The sequence below is a fragment of the Echinops telfairi genome, unplaced genomic scaffold (genome assembly GCF_000313985.2).
Source record: "Echinops telfairi isolate 266 unplaced genomic scaffold, ASM31398v2 ScPeMD7_7427;HRSCAF=8465, whole genome shotgun sequence".
In the NCBI taxonomy this organism is placed as follows: domain Eukaryota; kingdom Metazoa; phylum Chordata; class Mammalia; order Afrosoricida; family Tenrecidae; genus Echinops; species Echinops telfairi.
In genome coordinates this window covers 9,174,567-9,191,752 of record NW_022111327.1, presented here as the reverse complement: position 1 = coordinate 9,191,752, position 17,186 = coordinate 9,174,567, and the positions used below count along the sequence as shown (strand labels likewise).

At 43.0% G+C, this 17,186-nt stretch overlaps 1 protein-coding gene across 1 annotated transcript in view; it reads left to right on the top strand.

Annotated features, from left to right (window-relative positions):
- TRPC5 (transient receptor potential cation channel subfamily C member 5) overlaps positions 1-17,186 on the top strand; it is a 169,328-nt gene that overhangs the window by 109,224 nt on the left and 42,918 nt on the right. The window contains exons 3-5 of the mRNA XM_004710057.4: positions 229-565; positions 2,462-2,601; positions 5,975-6,297. Coding sequence (XP_004710114.1) covers positions 229-565; positions 2,462-2,601; positions 5,975-6,297 — 800 coding nt within the window. The remainder of the gene's footprint in view (positions 1-228; positions 566-2,461; positions 2,602-5,974; positions 6,298-17,186) is intronic.

The window sequence follows — 17,186 nt, the reverse complement described above, 5'->3', positions numbered from 1 at the left end:
GGGGCTCTTAGTATATGGAATAAAAATCAGCGCTAAAGAAGACTAGTCTTACAGCTTGATGTGAAGGACCGTCCCCGGGTTGACCCGTTTACGGGGACCTAGAGGCAGGCCTTTTCTGATCTATGTAGTCCTTTGCACAGGCTTCCTATAGTCTAGGAGAAGTCTTAATACATGTAGGCTTCCTCTGGACATCCCACATGCCTAACGTGTTTCTTTTTTTCCCCCTAGTTTGTTGCTCAGCCTAACTGCCAACAGTTACTTGCCACCCTGTGGTATGACGGCTTCCCAGGATGGCGGCGGAAACACTGGGTAGTCAAACTTCTGACCTGCATGACCATTGGGTTCCTGTTTCCCATGCTGTCCATAGCCTATCTGATCTCACCCAGGAGCAACCTCGGACTGTTCATCAAGAAACCCTTCATCAAGTTTATCTGCCACACAGCATCCTATCTCACCTTCCTTTTCATGCTGCTTCTGGCTTCTCAGCATATCGTCAGAACAGACCTGCATGTGCAAGGGCCACCACCAACTGTCGTGGAATGGATGATATTGCCTTGGGTTCTAGGTGAGCGCAAGGGCCTTGGAGCTAAGATCAAACTTCCTCCCAATCCCCCTGAAGAAATGGGACAGCGAGTCAGCCTCTGAACGAGGACACTTGCCATCTGTGCTGTCGCCCGTTCCTGTGTTAGGAGTCTTGAAAATGTCTTCCCTTCTGCCCCACGTCCTGGTCAATCCAAATTGTAGGTTCCGTAGCGAGATTGGCAGTGCATCGAGAGCATAACTCGCCCCTGCTAACCTTCAGGGACAGAGGAGTGGTCTGTCAGTTGGTTTAGATGGAAAACCAAGTATCAGGCATGAGAGGCCTCGAGTGAAGTAGGCAGAGCAAGTCCTGATGAACTTACTCATAAGCAAGAGGACTTGGATCTGCTCGCCTCACAGTGACTACACACCACCTCAGTCCGGGGTGCATTTCTCAATAAGCCAGGTAAATAAATAATTCTTTACCACAGCAAGCATGTGAAAATGTAGAATGCAGATTAGTAAGTAAGCACAAAGAAGCTCATTCTTACCTTGATTACTGGGAACTCCATCCCTGTCAGAGGCGGCAGATATGTAAAGAGTTTGGGAATCTGTAGCAAGGTGCTGCAAGGTAGGCCAGACACAGAATGTTGGATGAGGCGAAAGCATGATCAGAAAGTAAGCACAAGTAAACCTGTGCTTATCTTGCTTATTGGGTAAATTGACACTGGCTCGGCATTCATTCGGCACCCACCATCCTATTCGGAGACTGAGTCCACGTTTAAGAGGTGAACCTGGGAAAGTCATACCACACACATTGTGGTTTAAAAATAATAGCCTTATCTCAGTAGTCTGCAGGCATACCGTGTATACTCTAGTATAAGCCAACCCGAATATCAGCCAAGGCACCCAATTTTACCACAAAAACTGCATTAAAAATGTGCTGAAAAACTCGGCTACTACACGAGAATATGTGGTAATTTGGTTGCGTTGGAGTCTCCCAGGCACTGCTACCCTCCCCACCCTCGCTACTCAGTTTTGTGACCAAGCCAGCAGGATCCGCAGCACCTGCGAACTTAGCTTGTTAGCTGTTCAGAATCTCAGGTCCCACCCTAGATCTATAGAATGCGAATCTGCATTTTTCCATGATCCTCATGTGATCCGTATGTATATAGAAGCACAGCTACATGTTTGATTATTTTCTACATGCCAAGGCTAAAGCTATGTCGTCAAGAGGGCTTCTGTGAAACCTTCACACAATGAGACGTGAAAAGAGGATCCTAAATTATTTGGAGGCCCCACTGTGTTAGGTTCAACATCCAGTCATTTGGTCCATGGTCAGTTTGCTCACATCAAAATCCATTGAAAAGTTGTCCTTTTAGCACACAGTAATTAAGGAACTAGAGCAGTGGGTCTCAACCTGTGGGTCGCAACCCCTTTGGGGGTTGAACGACCCTTTCACAGGGGTTTCCCTATTCATAACAGTAGCAAAATGAGTTATGAAGTAGCAACGGAGAATATTTTATGGTTGAGGGGTCACCACAACATGAGGAACTGTATTAAAGGGCCATGGCCAGGGGACGATGAGAACCACTGAACTAGAGGATAGCATTGATCTAATTAATGTGTTGATGAAACTGCTCCCTCTCCAAAAGGGGAATGGGGTAGAGCCAGGCACCCAAACAGCATTTCAGTATTTATGGTGTTGATGCTAAATGAGAGTCATATTTAGAAAAAATACGTGTGTTCATCATCCAGTAAAAACTATCATCTTTGGCCAAGTTCAAGACTGGGCAGTGGGGTAAGAAAGTAAGCAAACTAAGTGACTTCACTGACCCCAGTTCATTCACTGATTTCAGCTTTTTTTGACTTGTGGGCCATCCTCCTGTGATGGCCAGGATGAACCCTGTGTAGAAATAAAACTTTTGCCTCCATTCCTCAGGTTTCATCTGGGGGGAAATTAAAGAGATGTGGGATGGTGGATTTACTGAATACATCCATGACTGGTGGAACCTGATGGATTTTGCAATGAACTCCCTCTACCTGGCAACTATCTCCTTGAAGATTGTGGCCTATGTCAAGGTATGTTCGAGTGTCTGCCATCTTTCTAAAGCAATGGTTTGGGCTGCATTACGCTTTAGCATTAGGAGCCTAAAGGGCTTAGGGGAAATATGTAGACAAACATTTGGTTTTATATGTATAGACAGACTTTACTACATTGGTTTGAAATCAGGGTGCACAACCAAAAAATGTGGAGAATGGAGCAATTATCAGCAAATCCCTTAGCTGCTTACATTCTCTGGGAAAAAGCCATTTACACAGCCAATTAGTGTTTAAACCCTCCCTACATAATGCCTGCCAAGCAGATGACCTGCCAGTGCTTACATAGGATAGAGACAGGCAATTCATTCAGTTCATAATTTCCAAAAGCCTCTCTCGACCCATTAAGAAGGGCTACTTGAAATTTTCCAATGTCATTCTCCCAGTGACACATTCATTAGCGATCCCTCTTCCCTCTAGGGTCACATAGAATGGCTAGTCTTTCTCCATAATGGTGCTTTCTGATATGAAGTCACCTCTCCTTAACCTGCTGAGTAATCTCTTTTCAAAGCAAAACATTCCTACTTCCTTTAGCTGTTCTTGATAGGCCAGGTAGCAGAACTCGTCAAACGTCCCTGAAAGAGACACCATCTTCTAATCAGCTCTGCTGACCTCATCACTCCCATCACTCGTATGACTCTTCCAATAGTTAGTTATGCAGCCAGCTCTTTGACTGTCACCTCACCTGTGCTCTCCAACCAATTCAAATTACATGCATACGCATTGCACACGCCTGAGGCCGCACTAGGTAATCACAGCCTCAGAGTTCAGCTCTGGTGATGATAAACTAGAGGGATGGTGATATTCCTTCCACCCTGAGTTTAGCTTCTCCAGCATGAGGAAAGGCTGGCAGTTCTGTCTCTGAGCTGGTCTAGTCAGCCATGCTTTTTGGTACGAAATCCCTCAGAATGGGAATATGGCTGTTCCCCAAATCTCCAACAACTCAGTTTATTTTTATTCTCCTAATATGCATGCTGCATAAATTTTAAGGCCTTGGGAGTTATGTGGCAGATGCATATTGAGTGCAGTCATGAAACAGTTTTAAAAGGAGCTGCAGAGTATGCCTTATATATGTGGTGATGGTTTAGCATGTTCTTACAACTGCCTTACAAGAAAGAACTGGTGCAGAAAATATCTGGCTCTCTGATTAATGTACTTGGTCAAAATCAAGGTCATTCTGGCACTCTGCTAAGTAATCCTGTTTGGATAAAAAGATATTTCTTCTGTTGGAAGTAGTATGTATGTATGTACCAAAGGGCCCAGAGAATATCAAATTGGTGGGTTTTATTTAAATCGGGGAAATGAGAACAAAAGTGGCAAAGGATTCATTCTTGGAGATGTGAAAAATGTGTGTAGGTATCCAGCTTTACTCATGCAACCCATCCACTGTCAGTGGCATGGCTTCCATGGAGTTTGTCACTTACCCATAACAGAGTCCAAGAATAAATCAGCTCAATTAAACTGAGTATAAACCTATCAATGGACAAGCACTTAACTCCAAGGAGACCTTTGAAAAGAAGGGAACCCATGTCAATGAATGGGAATTTAAAGAGCAAGAAATTCCACTGGCAAGATTTGAATTTGCAGTGCCCTTATAACTGGGCCAACTCTGATCTTATACATCTCTAGAAGCAGACCACTCTGAGATGGCCTTCCCAAGCAGATGAAGTCAATTTATGTGGAAGAGACTCATAAGAGCTGCTCCAGCGCCACCTTGAAGCATTTTAGATCCCCTTTATACTGAGGCAGTACAGAAGTTCTGGGGGATAAGTGAGCCTTAAAGTGACAGTGAAGCATATTGAATCCGCATCACTTACCTTCCCACTTACCTTCAAGGCCACTAACTTTCTCCTCTGATTGGGAATGAAGCCCATTTTACTATTGCTAGCATTCTCATTTTGCCCCAAATGCAACATCTTCTCAGGAAAGTTGTTTACATTTAGTCCTAAGAAATTGTGATATTGAGGTGAAAGCTCAAAGCAATGTGGTTCAAATCGAAACCCAAGCAGAATCCCCCCCCCCAGGGAAAGAATGAAGCCATTCCTTATATCTCTATAGCATCTACCCCTCCTTATGAAGCACACAGGCTTCCACACGTGGATGTGGTCCCTCAAGTGCATGCAGTGTGTAGGAATAGGTACTATCCTCATTCCAGGGTGAAATGGAGAGATGCAGTTTTAAAGGCAGAGCCTGAAATGGAATGCAGGCACCACAATGCATGAAGCCATCTTTCTGCAAGGCTACTCCCTAATATTACAGGAGCCAGAAGCCCCGGCTATAGTTGAGAAATGGACAAAGAAAAGGAAACCAACCCCTTGGCTACTACCTCTCCCCTTCCTTCATGTGCAGCCTCACCCTCGGTTCTTCATTTGTTCTAGAGCACTGGTTCTCAACCTGAGGGTCATGACCCCTTTCACAGGGTCTGCCTGATTCATAACAGTAGCAAAATGACCGTCATGAAGTAGCAACGAAAATAATTTTCTGGTTGGGGGGTCACCACCACATGAGGAACTGTCTGAAAGGGTCACGGCATGAGGAAGGTTGAGAACCACTGCTCTACAGGGATCTTCTGTCTTGTAGGCTGTCAGTGGTACAACAAACACAACTATATCCATACACCACTGTGTGAGGCAGCACTAACTTCACTACCTTCAAGGCGCCACACCATTTGCAGTAGTGTGGTGTGCATTACAGCCTCTGCTAAACATTCAGCAGAAAGCTCTTAAGGGTGCCAATGTCGGCGCTAAACCGCAGTCTGTAAGGGAGGCAGGATGAGTCTCGTGCACAATGAGGAGGCTGACTCGATCCCTCCAGTGAGTCTGAGGAGGTTTCTGAAAGTTCATGGAAAAGTTGAATGACAAGATTATGGATTTTTTTTTCCTCATGAGCTTTTAGAAACCTCCATGTATAATAAGCTCATGGGACTCAGGACAAAACTGAGAGGGGGACGGATTGAAGGCGTAGATCTCTTTTGCAACCTTATTAAGAAATAGGGCAAGTTATCCACAATGGTATTGAGTATATCATTGGCCCTCCCCAACAACCTTAGACACTCACAGTTAGAAAATGTCCATTCATAAACCACAAGGGATTGCTCAGAAATGCATTTTTATATATGTGTATGGTGGATATAGCTTTGGATGTGCATGGGAGGAAGAGCACTGTCTACTAGTATGATGTATTGATTGCGGGTCGGGGGGGATAAGCCATCCATGCCAGATGTAGGGCCTGTCATAGATAGGGATGTTCGAATCCTACATTGGTGGTTTTGTGTGGATTTGGAAGGGAGGGAAGAGGAGAAGATTTTAATAAATATTCACTGTCCCTCTCGTTGTGCATTTCTTGTTTCTTTCAGTATAATGGTTCTCGTCCAAGGGAGGAATGGGAAACGTGGCACCCAACCTTGATTGCAGAAGCACTCTTTGCAATATCCAACATTTTAAGTTCCCTGCGTCTCATATCCCTGTTCACAGCCAACTCCCACTTAGGGCCTCTGCAAATCTCTTTGGGGCGCATGCTGCTGGATATCCTCAAATTCCTCTTTATCTACTGCCTGGTACTGCTAGCTTTTGCCAATGGATTGAACCAGCTTTACTTTTATTATGAGACCAGAGCTATCGATGAGCCTAACAACTGCAAGGGGATCCGGTGTGAGAAACAGAACAACGCCTTCTCCACGTAAGACTCTCTCTTCTCCTATTTTGCCTGTTGTTCTGCCTTCGCCTTCCTGGTCCTATGTTCAGTCTCCAGCGTTGGCCCTGCCACTCCACAAAGTGTGGGCACAACTCACTTCAGAATCAACCCACAGGTGTCTGAAGCGATGGAAAGCCTTCCTCTCACTACAGGGCAGGTACATCAGGTGTGGGACTAGGGGAGGAGGGGAGAGACAATAGCACACACAAGGGCACCGCGGGACTCTTGGGAGATTTCGTTCTAAGCTATGTTGGTCACATCCTTTCTACTTCTAAAGGAACTAATGGGGATGGGGTAAAGAATTTGTCACTGGGGAGGGCGGGTGGTGAAGCACAAAGGAAGTTGAACAACAAAGCCATTTCTTGCAACCAGTGGTGACCAATGCTAATTTAACTGTATTCTGAGTCAAGTCCAAGAACAAGTGCAAAAGTAGCCTAATAAACCCACTTGCCCAGGAGTAAACCCGAAAGGGCATTAGAGTCAGCTTCCCACTTGGGATTCCACTTTCAGATGAGAACTCTGAAAGTTGAGAAGCAACCAGCATGGATTGGAAATGGCTCTCATTCCCGTGTGTGTCACAGAAGATTATTGATGACTTTTTGTCCATGAAACCCCTGTGATTCGTCCTTATAAAGGCAAGTTCTACTTCTTTAGGACTTGCGGGGTTCATTTCATTTTCTGACTGATCCATTTTTGAAAAACTAGGCAACAACACAGAAAGTAAGCACCTGTCAGGAAATGTGTGCAGTCTCAGGGTCTTAAATCTTGTTTATCTCCACCCTCAGTGCTGGGGAGTGCAATTTATAGCTGTAATGACCGGGCAAGATTCTTTGTCATAAAACGAAGGTACATGTTTTGTTCCTTAACATATAAACAAAGTCAGTGCACTGGACTCAGATATTCTACAACTATGTTTAAGAGCAAATGCCAGGGTTTCTGTTTGACCCTGAGGAAACAGAATGCACTGCTGTCCAGTCAATTCCAACTCATAGTGACCTTCTAGGACAGAACAGAGCTGCTCCCTAGGATTTTTGAGTCTGTAAAGTTTTACAGGAGTAGACAATCTCATCTTTCACCATGGAGTGGCTGGTAGATTTGAATCTCTGACCTTGCAATTAGCAGCCCAACACTGATGCCACAGCACGACTGGGGTCCACTCACATACTCACTCACTCACTCACTCACTCACTCACTCACTCACTCACTCACTCACTCTTGCCCTCTCTCACTGCCATAGAGTTGATTCTGACTCAAAGCAACCCTATAGGACATCCCTGTGGGTTTCTGAGGCTTTCAATCACTAAAAGAATAGAAAACTTCACTTTTCTCCCAAGGAGCAGCTGATGGTTGTGAACTGCTGGCCTTGTGGTTAGCAGCCCAATAAATAACCCACTACGCCACCAGGGCCCTGCCGGATTCCTTAGTTACCCTGATTAAAACGATCAAATCTTTAAGTTGGCGGTATTGGGTAGGGTTTTACAGCTTAACTTTGTTTTCAGTGTGTTTTTTTAGAGAAAAGGTGGTCTTATTGTCTCTGTACTAAGTAAAGAGGTTTTGGATCTGTGAATCAGGGCCTCTCTGTGGTGTTGGACAACCCTTTCACCGGGGTTACTTGGTTTATAACAGCAGCAAAATTATAGCTCTCTGTGGTTTAAGCTTTTGCAGGTGGTTGCTTTTGCTGTCGGCCCTCTTCTTTTTTAAGCAGTTCTCTGTGTTCTGGAGGGACTTTAGCAACAACGCTCATAAAATTTTCTTTTCAAGTGTAAGCATAAGCAGAAAATCATTTTTGTACATCACTCATACTGTTCTATAAAATGATTAAACAAGAAGCAAAAAAAAAAAACCCTTGAAAAACCTAAACCCACTCCCATCATGTCCTTTCCAACTTATAGGAACTCTATATATGAGTTCTGAGGCTGTAAATCTTCATGGGAGCAGATAGCCTCACCTTACTCCGACAGAGGGGCTGGTGGGTTTGAACCACTGACCTTGTACTTGTTTGACAGCACCACCAGGATTCCTTAGTTATACCCAGAGGAAAAGGAAAAAAAAAAATAACATGATTTAGCCTATCCCTACCAAGAGCATTTCTTAAAATGTTTTCCAAAAGCCCTAGTTCAATGAGATGTAACTAGAGATGCAAATGGTATCTATGATCAAATGAGTTGGGGAAATGGCTGGGACACATTTAAAAGGTTTCTTCACTGCAGGATTTTCAGAAACATTTCTGTGCATTGGGATGTACAAAGTAGGGATAGAGTACCAAATGTTGCTCAAATATGTCAGCCAAGGTTACCACTCTCTTTATTTTGCAAAGCACATTACAAAGACGTTCCAATGAGCCATTTTTACAGCACCTGGTCCCATCACTAGCCCAGCACTCAGGACAAAAATCTTGGCTGGGCAAACCAGACTTCTGTGAAATAGAAGCCCAAATGGCTTGGCAACCAAGAATGTGCAACAGTAACTCCGCATCCTGTTAGTCCCTGTGGACTAGGGACTACTTTCCTCTACTGCATTGCTCTAGAGACAGAACGCACATCAGCCTGTTTTCAATATAAAGTATCATTTCATCATGGGTTGCGCTCCAGGAGACTGCATTTGTCCCCATCAAATTGTTAGGCAGAATTGAGCACCTGAATATGAAATGCCTTTCAGGAGGCCAGGTCCTGACCAATTACCCTTTCATGTGAATTGTGCTGAAGAAGTCTATGCACTACCTCCTTGAAAGGTTTTAGTGATTATTAACACCCCTGTTGCCAATTGACATTTTGTTCCCATTGCATGCCCAGCAGGGACAATTGAAAAGAATGGGTACCTGTCAGACAGGAAATTATACCAGGGGGTGTCAAGTATGAAACAGCATCCCAGAGCTGGGGACAAATCAGCAGTAACATTACCTCAACTTGACCTCTGTACCTGTTGATAGTTTTATTTGTTCCCCACCCTAGAGGCTTGAGTCATATTTAGGTTTTGTGTTTAAAGCACCAACTCAGGCATTCATTGAGCCCAAGATTGGGTCTCCTCCAAGTCACAGTGACTCCATGTAAGTCAGAATGGAATTTTGCTCTGTAGAGTTTTCAGTAGCTGTTCTTCAGAAGTAGATAGGTAGGCTTCTTTTTTTAAGGTATCTCTGTGGACTAGAAGTTTTTAGTAAGCAGCTTCATGGGAGTAGAAAGCCCCATCAAGACTTACAGCCAGGGAAACCCACTGGGACACTTTTACATTGTCGCTGTGGAGTCAGCTTTGTCTTGATGGCAATCAGTGAGTTTAACTCATCTGTCAATGTTTGTGGTGGCTTTGCATGTTGCTGTGATGCTGGAAGTTAGCAAGGTCACTTATGGAAGATGAATTTCACCAGAGCTTCCAGAATAAAACTAAGAAGAACCTGGTGATCTACTTCTGGGGGGTAAAAACGTCAGTGTAAACCTTATGAATAACCATGGAATATTGTTTGATATTTTTCTGGAAGATGAGCCCTTTGGGTTGGAAGGCACTGAGCTATGACATAGTAAGAGCTGCCCCTCAAAATCGAGTCAGCCTTCATATATGGAATAAAGTGCCCAGGACTTCATTTCTTGGTGTAGCGTGACTCAAAATGAAAAGAAACAAGTGCAAAAATCCATGAATAAATTAGAATGTAGAAAGCATCAATCTAGGGAAAGTGGGAGTGATAAAAAAAACCTGGACCCCGGAAAATTTCTTTATATACTTTTAGGCATTAGTGAACTGAAATAGACTGTTATTGTTTATTTTTAATTGGACAGTCATATGATCTCCTGTGCCAAGAGTGGCAAATTGAAGAGAAATGGCATCACGTTCATTGTCAAAATAATTTCAAGGTTTACCTTGAATACAATACTGTCAATGATACACTAGTGTGTATCTGCCGACAAGGAAGAACAGTTAATACAACTATTGTTCAAATGTACATACACACCAACCCTTAATGCCAACGATGAAGAAATGGAGGTTTTTACCAAAATAGTCAAACAGACAATTAGTATGCATTAACGATTAACAGTCATTCGTATGCCAAAGTTGGAAATAAGAATAGGTAGTTGGAAAACACTACTCTTTTTTTAATCATTTTATTAGGGGCTCATACAACTCCTATCACAATCCACACATACATCAATTGTGTAAAGCACATCTGTACATTCATTGCCCTCATCATTCTCAAAACATTTCCTCTCCACTTAAGCCCCTGGCATTAGGTCCTCATTTTCCCCTCCCTCCCCGCTCCCCCCTCCCTCATGAGCCCTTGATAGTTTATAAATTGGTATTTTGTCATATCTTGCCCTGTCCGACATCTCCCTTCACCCACTTTTCTGTTGTCCCTCCCCCAGGGAGGAGGTCACATATAGTTCTTTGTAATTGGTTCCCTCTTTCCAACCCACTCTCCCTCTACCCTCCCAGTATCACCACTCACACCACTGGTCCTGAAGGGATCATCTGCCCTGGATTCCCTGTATTTCCAGTTCCTATCTGTACCAGTGTACATCCTCTGGTCTAGCCAAACTTGCAAGGTAGAGTTCGGATCATGATAGTGGGGTCGGGGAGGAAGCATCTAGGAAACAGAGGAAAGTTGTTTTTTTCATCATTGCTACATCGCACCCCGACTGGCTCATCTCTTCCCCAAGACCTCTCTGCAAGGGGATCTCCAGTGGCCTACAAATGGGCTTTGGGTCTCCACTCCGCATTCCCCCCATCATTCACTATGGTAAGATTTTTTGTTCTGATGCCTTATACCTGATCCCTTTGACACCTCGTGATCGCATAGGACTGGTGTGCTTCTTCCATGTGGACTTTGATACTTCTGAGCTTGATGGCCACTTGTTTACCTTCAAGCCTTTAAGACCCCAGATGCTATACTTTTTGATAGTCAGGCACCATCAGCTTTCTTCGCCACATTTGCTTATGCACCCATTTGTCTTCAGTGATCCCTTCGACACCTCGTGATCACACAGGCTGATATGTTCTTCCATGTGGGATTTGTTTTGCTTCTGAGCTAGATGGCCACTTGTTTACCTTCAAGCTTTTAAGACCCCAGACGCTATATCTTTTGATAGCCGGGCACCATCAGCTTTCTTCACCACATTTGCTTATTTACCCGCTTTGTCTTCAGCAGTTGGGAAAACACTACTCTTGTGGATAGAAACAACACCGGAAATCGTTTAATAAAATTCTGCAAGAGCAACATCCCATTTACTGGCTTACTAGAAATACCTTTTTTGACTATACACATGGTCCTCAACAAATAGAATGCATAGTAATCAAATCAACTATATCTGTTGAAAGAAACTGTTTTCCAAAGCTCAATATCATGTCAGAACAAGGCAGGAGCTCTAATGTAGAACACACCATCAAATGCTCAGATGCAAGTCCAAGCTGAAGCTGAAGAAAATGAAAACAATTCCATAAATGCCAACGTGCAATCTTGAGTTTATCCCACCTGAATTTAGACATCATAATCTCAAGAATAGATTCGACACACTTGCAGAATTCAGGTTAAAGTATGGGTCTCCCTCTTCAGGAACAATGAGAAGAATGGATTTGACATATTGAACACTAATGAATGAAGACCAGATAAGTTGTAGGGTGACATCAAGGACATCATACACGAAGATATCAAAAGGTCATTGAAAAGCGAGGAAAGAAAAGAATAAAATGGATATTGGAAGAGTCTCAGAAACTTGCTCTTAAGTATAGAGCAGGTAAAGCAAGCAGAAGGAACGATGAAGTAAAAGAGGTGAACAAAAAAAGGCAAAAGGTGGCTTATAAAATATTATAATGAACTATGCAAAGACCTGGAGTTAGAAAATCAAAAGGGATGAACATCATTAGCATTTCTCAAGCTGAAAGAATGAAAGAAAAAAATCAAACTAAAGAGTTGGAATATTGAAGGAATCTATTGGCATAATATTTGACGATGTAAAAAGCATCAAAAGAAGATGGGAGAAATACACAGTCAAGGTACTAAGAAGAATTGGTCAACAGTCCGTATTAGCTGGAGGTAGCACATGATCAAGAAGGTGCGGGACTGAAGGAAGTTATCCACACAGCACTGACGGCATCAACAAAACACAAGGTTCCAAGAACTGATGAAATAACAATTGAGGTGTTTCAATAAATGGATGCAACACCTGTATATATCAAGACATCTCCTGGGCAGTGAACTCAAAGAGATTCATATTTTTGCCCTTTCCAGAAAACAATGATCTAACATAATGCGAAAACTATAGTCAATATCATTAATATAACACACACATTAAAAATTGCTGTAGATCTTTTTCAAACATTTGCAGTAGTAACTCAGCAGGGAACTGCCAGACTCATCAGATTTGGAATGTAAGATGCTACCGCTGATGTCAAATGGATCTTGGCTGAGGGCAAAGATCACCAAAAAGATGTTGGCCCATGTTTTATTGACTATGTAAACGTATGGACCTTGTGGATCATAACAAACTATGGACAACATTGCAAAGAATGGGATGTTCAGAACACTTAATGGTACTCATATGGAACCTATACATAAATCACGAGCAGTTGTTCAAGCAGAACAAGGGGATTCAATTGTTCTTCAGGTAAAGACAAAAAATCCCCAAGGCATACAACTCAAAAATAAACTCATTGTCTTTGATGCCAACCAAAGCACTATTGGTGGCAAATACAAGCTCTATTGGTTATTGGAGTTTAGTCTTCCATACTGGGAATATCTGACCTTTATCTATATTGTACTAATAAATTGAGAAGCTATAATTCTGATGGCACAGAAATTGTAAGAGAGGACAAATATATAGAAGCAGCAGGACACTAACTTGCCAGTTCCACTCTGAGGTCCAGGCCCTCACCCTGAGGTTCTTCTTGAACACGCCTGGCTTTGACATCGGCACTTCAAACTTAAATTGTGAACAATTAGACATCTCATCTCCATATTCTTGCCCCAAACCTATTTTCCTTATAATTTCACATCCCAGTAAATGACACCAGCCAGCATCATGTGTCTTCTGGGACCCAAATCTATCAGTTCTACTTCCTAAATCGATCACTAACCCATCGTGCATGCACACACGCACACGCATGCACACACACACACACACACATATGCACACATTGTTGTTTTGGTTCAAGCCTAAGTTTCCAGCTAAGGGCTAATCCAACAGTCTCTGACTGGTCACCCCGCTTCCAGTGTTAGCTCCTTCCACACAATCCCCCATCTGCCATGGAGAAAATTCCTTCTAGATGTAGGTCTCATCCTGTCACCCTTTGCTTCATTGCCCACCCTGGATGCCAAATCTTCTCCAGTATAAAAGACTCAAAAAAATTTTTTTAACTAAATAAATAAAAGACTGTGTCAGAACAGAGAAACTTGGTGATTGGGACCCTGCCTCTCCTAACTTCTAACTCCTCTCCATAGTCAATATCATGTGGTTCCCCAACTGCAGGAGAGTGCTTCAGCCCTACAGTCCTTTGCATGATCGCATTCCATTCCCTCTGCCTAAAATGCTCGTCTCCCACTGGTCAGCCTGATAAATGTGTCCTTTAAGGCTCTGCCATAACATCACCCATCCTTTTAAGACTTTTTCTTACCTACTCAGATCTCATTTTTAGTTACACGTTTCTTCCTCTGTATCTCGTGGCATCCTAAGCATATCTCTAGTAAAGTACCTATCCTGTTTGTTTTGTTTCTTGCCTTTTCACCTATCAAGCTGGACCCCCACCTTTGTGCCCCTTTTCCCTACCAAAGAAAAGCTTAAGACATAGTCAGTGCTCAGCATATTTATTGAACAATTTCGTGGGTAGAACAATGAAGTCGATTAGCAGTTTTGTCATTCATCCTAGATCATCTGCATATGCCAGCTCTGACAATCTACTCGTCCATATTGAGCTTTCTGTCAGTGAAAACCCTTGGCCTTTCTTTTACCTCCCCAGCCTGTACTTGGGTACTTGGGCCAAGAAAACAACTCTACATTGATCCCTATTAAATTGCGTCGTGAATTCTAACCGGTTCCTCAGGCGGCTGAAATCCCTCCAAACCTTGATCCTGTCATCCAGTTTATTAGCTGTCCCTCCCCAGTCTTGTATCATCTGAAGATCTAAGCATATCATCTATTATCATCCAAGGCTTTGGTAAAACTGTCAGGTTTGGTATTCACTACATGGAATATAAGACCACTATTAAAATGATAAATATGGGACTATATTATACACTAACGGTGCAAATTAAAATGTTTAATCTCTTTTTAAAACCCACAAAATTGATATACTGTGATTCCAACTAGGTACAGCTTGATGTATATATGATATGGTTGATGATTTAGCTAGAAAAGAAATAAAGTAAAATAACAACAAGGCTTTACTTAACTACAAGATTTCCTGGTAATAAAAATAGCATTTAGTGCATGCTTGGGTCTGGTATTTTGACCAATGAGCTTTACCTGAATTAACTCATTTAATCCCCTCAGTATGAGGTAATGGCTATTAGTCTTCCCTCATTTTACACATGGGAAAATTGAAGCACCAGTCAGTTACTAGGGAACTGTGGGATAGGCAGGAAAGGAGACGGTGAGCTAAACTAACTGTGGCTCTGTTTGGAATACCAACGTTCCGCTTGTGAAATGCACAATTATGTCACTGCTTTCTCCTAAAGAAGCTGCCCGTTGTACTTCACCCTCCAGTGCATTGTCGCTGGTCAGAATTAAGTCCAGAGTAATAAATCCTCTCCATACTCCTTCTGAAAGATGAATTGTGTCAAAACATGTGACTTTCAGCAGATGTTCAAATGACTGTAATCATTCCTATGTTGCTTCTGTTTTGCCCCTCTTAGTGTTGTGATTTACCTATGAGTGGCTCCCAACATGTGTGACTTCCCCCTGGCATGAATTTGTCTTCCATCCTTTTAACATCAAATCTTCTTAGATCTTTGTATTTTCCCGCTGTGTCCTATCCTGAGCTAGCAGTTTCCATATGTTGATTTACTGGCGGTGAAATAAAACTAGATTGATTGGCTTCTCTAAAATCACTTCCTTTAAACAGTAAAAGATATTCTTTTGGAATGAAGGTATTGAGGGATGCTTAATAAGTCTTTCCACTCCTCTGGTGCTTTTATTATAAACCTAGCAACCAATAATGTACCACCCCTGGATGGCAGCTTTTTGCCCTGTCAAGTCAACTAAGTCTGGAAACCACAAAGCTTTCTGTAAATGTCTTATCAGAATGTTCTTAGCCTGCTCACATGCCATTCCCCCAGTTGATCTGGGCATATTTTTATCAGGCCAGCTTCTCTGTGATATGTTGTGTGTGGACCATGTTGAGTGCTTTCTCTCTACCTGCCACCGAGCTTGAGGAACAATCTCTTTCCCCACCTCTTCCCCTCTTGCACAATTATACCTATAGGGTTCCCTTGCCGAGAAGCACCACTGTTGAGAAAATCAAATGCTCCTGCTGTCAAGTTGAATGCAACTCATAGAGACCCTATTAGATGGAGTAGAACTGCTCCGTGGGATTTCTAAGACTTTAAATCTTGCCAGAAGTAGATGAGCTCATCTTTCTCCTGCAGAACAGCTGATGGGTTTGAACCAATGACCTTTTGGTTAGCAGCCCATCGCTTACCTCACTGCACCGCCAGTGCTCCTTCACAGTGGAGGACACATTTTTAAATGCCCAGATTATCACTTTCACTTTCAGGCAGTCTTTGTATCGGTCACCAGAATAGCTAATGGTAAACTCTACACCCAGGCATTAACCACTAAGCTTGGACTGGCAGTGAAAGGAAGGAGTGTAACATCATCCCTTCAGAAACGGCAACCGATTCAGTAAACCTCTGCCAACATCCTGATGGTACAATTGCCCTGCCTGTGGCCTTGCTGTCTGTTATTCAATCAACAAATAACATATTGAATGCACTCTATAGTCAAGGTCTTTTGACGTCCATAGACTTGGACTTCAGAATACCCCTACTATTCACTGCAGTTGCTTTCTGTCTGGCATTGTTAGTTTTCCCACCCCTTCTGAACCATATCTATCCTGACTGCTCCTTTCCAGCTACCATGCCTGCTGCGTGTGCCATTGTGGGCTATGCCTCCTGCCCATACTGTCTAACTGACACTTTGTGTGCACTGCCAGTTCCCAGCTATGCCCTCCTAGCAGGACCAGACTCCCGAGCCTCATGCTTTGACGCTCTGCTTAGCTCGATGATTTACTGTATTGCCTGGCCCTAACTGGCATCTTTCCTGGAAATGTAAACCCTTTGATAAATCTGCCTCCCCATCCTCTGATTGCTGTGCTCTGGCCTAAGAACTGTACATTCTCTTCTTGGTGTTGATTCTTAAATGGTTGATCAAATGGCACTTACATTCATCAAAGAAGAAATCTTTTTTTTTTTTCTCCACAGCTAGCGCACAAGCAAGCCTTGTGCTAATCATGGAAATTAACTGCGGTGGTAATTTCCATGTGGATTAACTGTAGATGAAAATTAGCATGGCCACAAAAAGCCATCTCCATATTATCCAGAGGGCTCCTGAGAGTTAGGCCAATGCCAAGTACAGCCTTCATCAGGAGGAAGTAGCTTCCCCCTGTGTAGCCTATTTCTGTTGTTGTTGTTAGGTGCTATCGAATCAGTTCGGACTCATAGAGACTATATGTACAACAGCATACAATACTGCCCAGTCCTATGCCATCCTCACAATAGTTATCTGTGGGCTCACTGCTACAGCCACTGTATCAGGCCATATCATGATCTTCCTCTTTGTCACAGACACTCCGATTTTTAAAGCACAATGTCTTTCTCCAGGGACTGTTCACTCCTAATACTATGCCCAAAGTACATGAGACTAAGTCTCACTATCCTCACTTCTTTTTTTTTTTTTTTT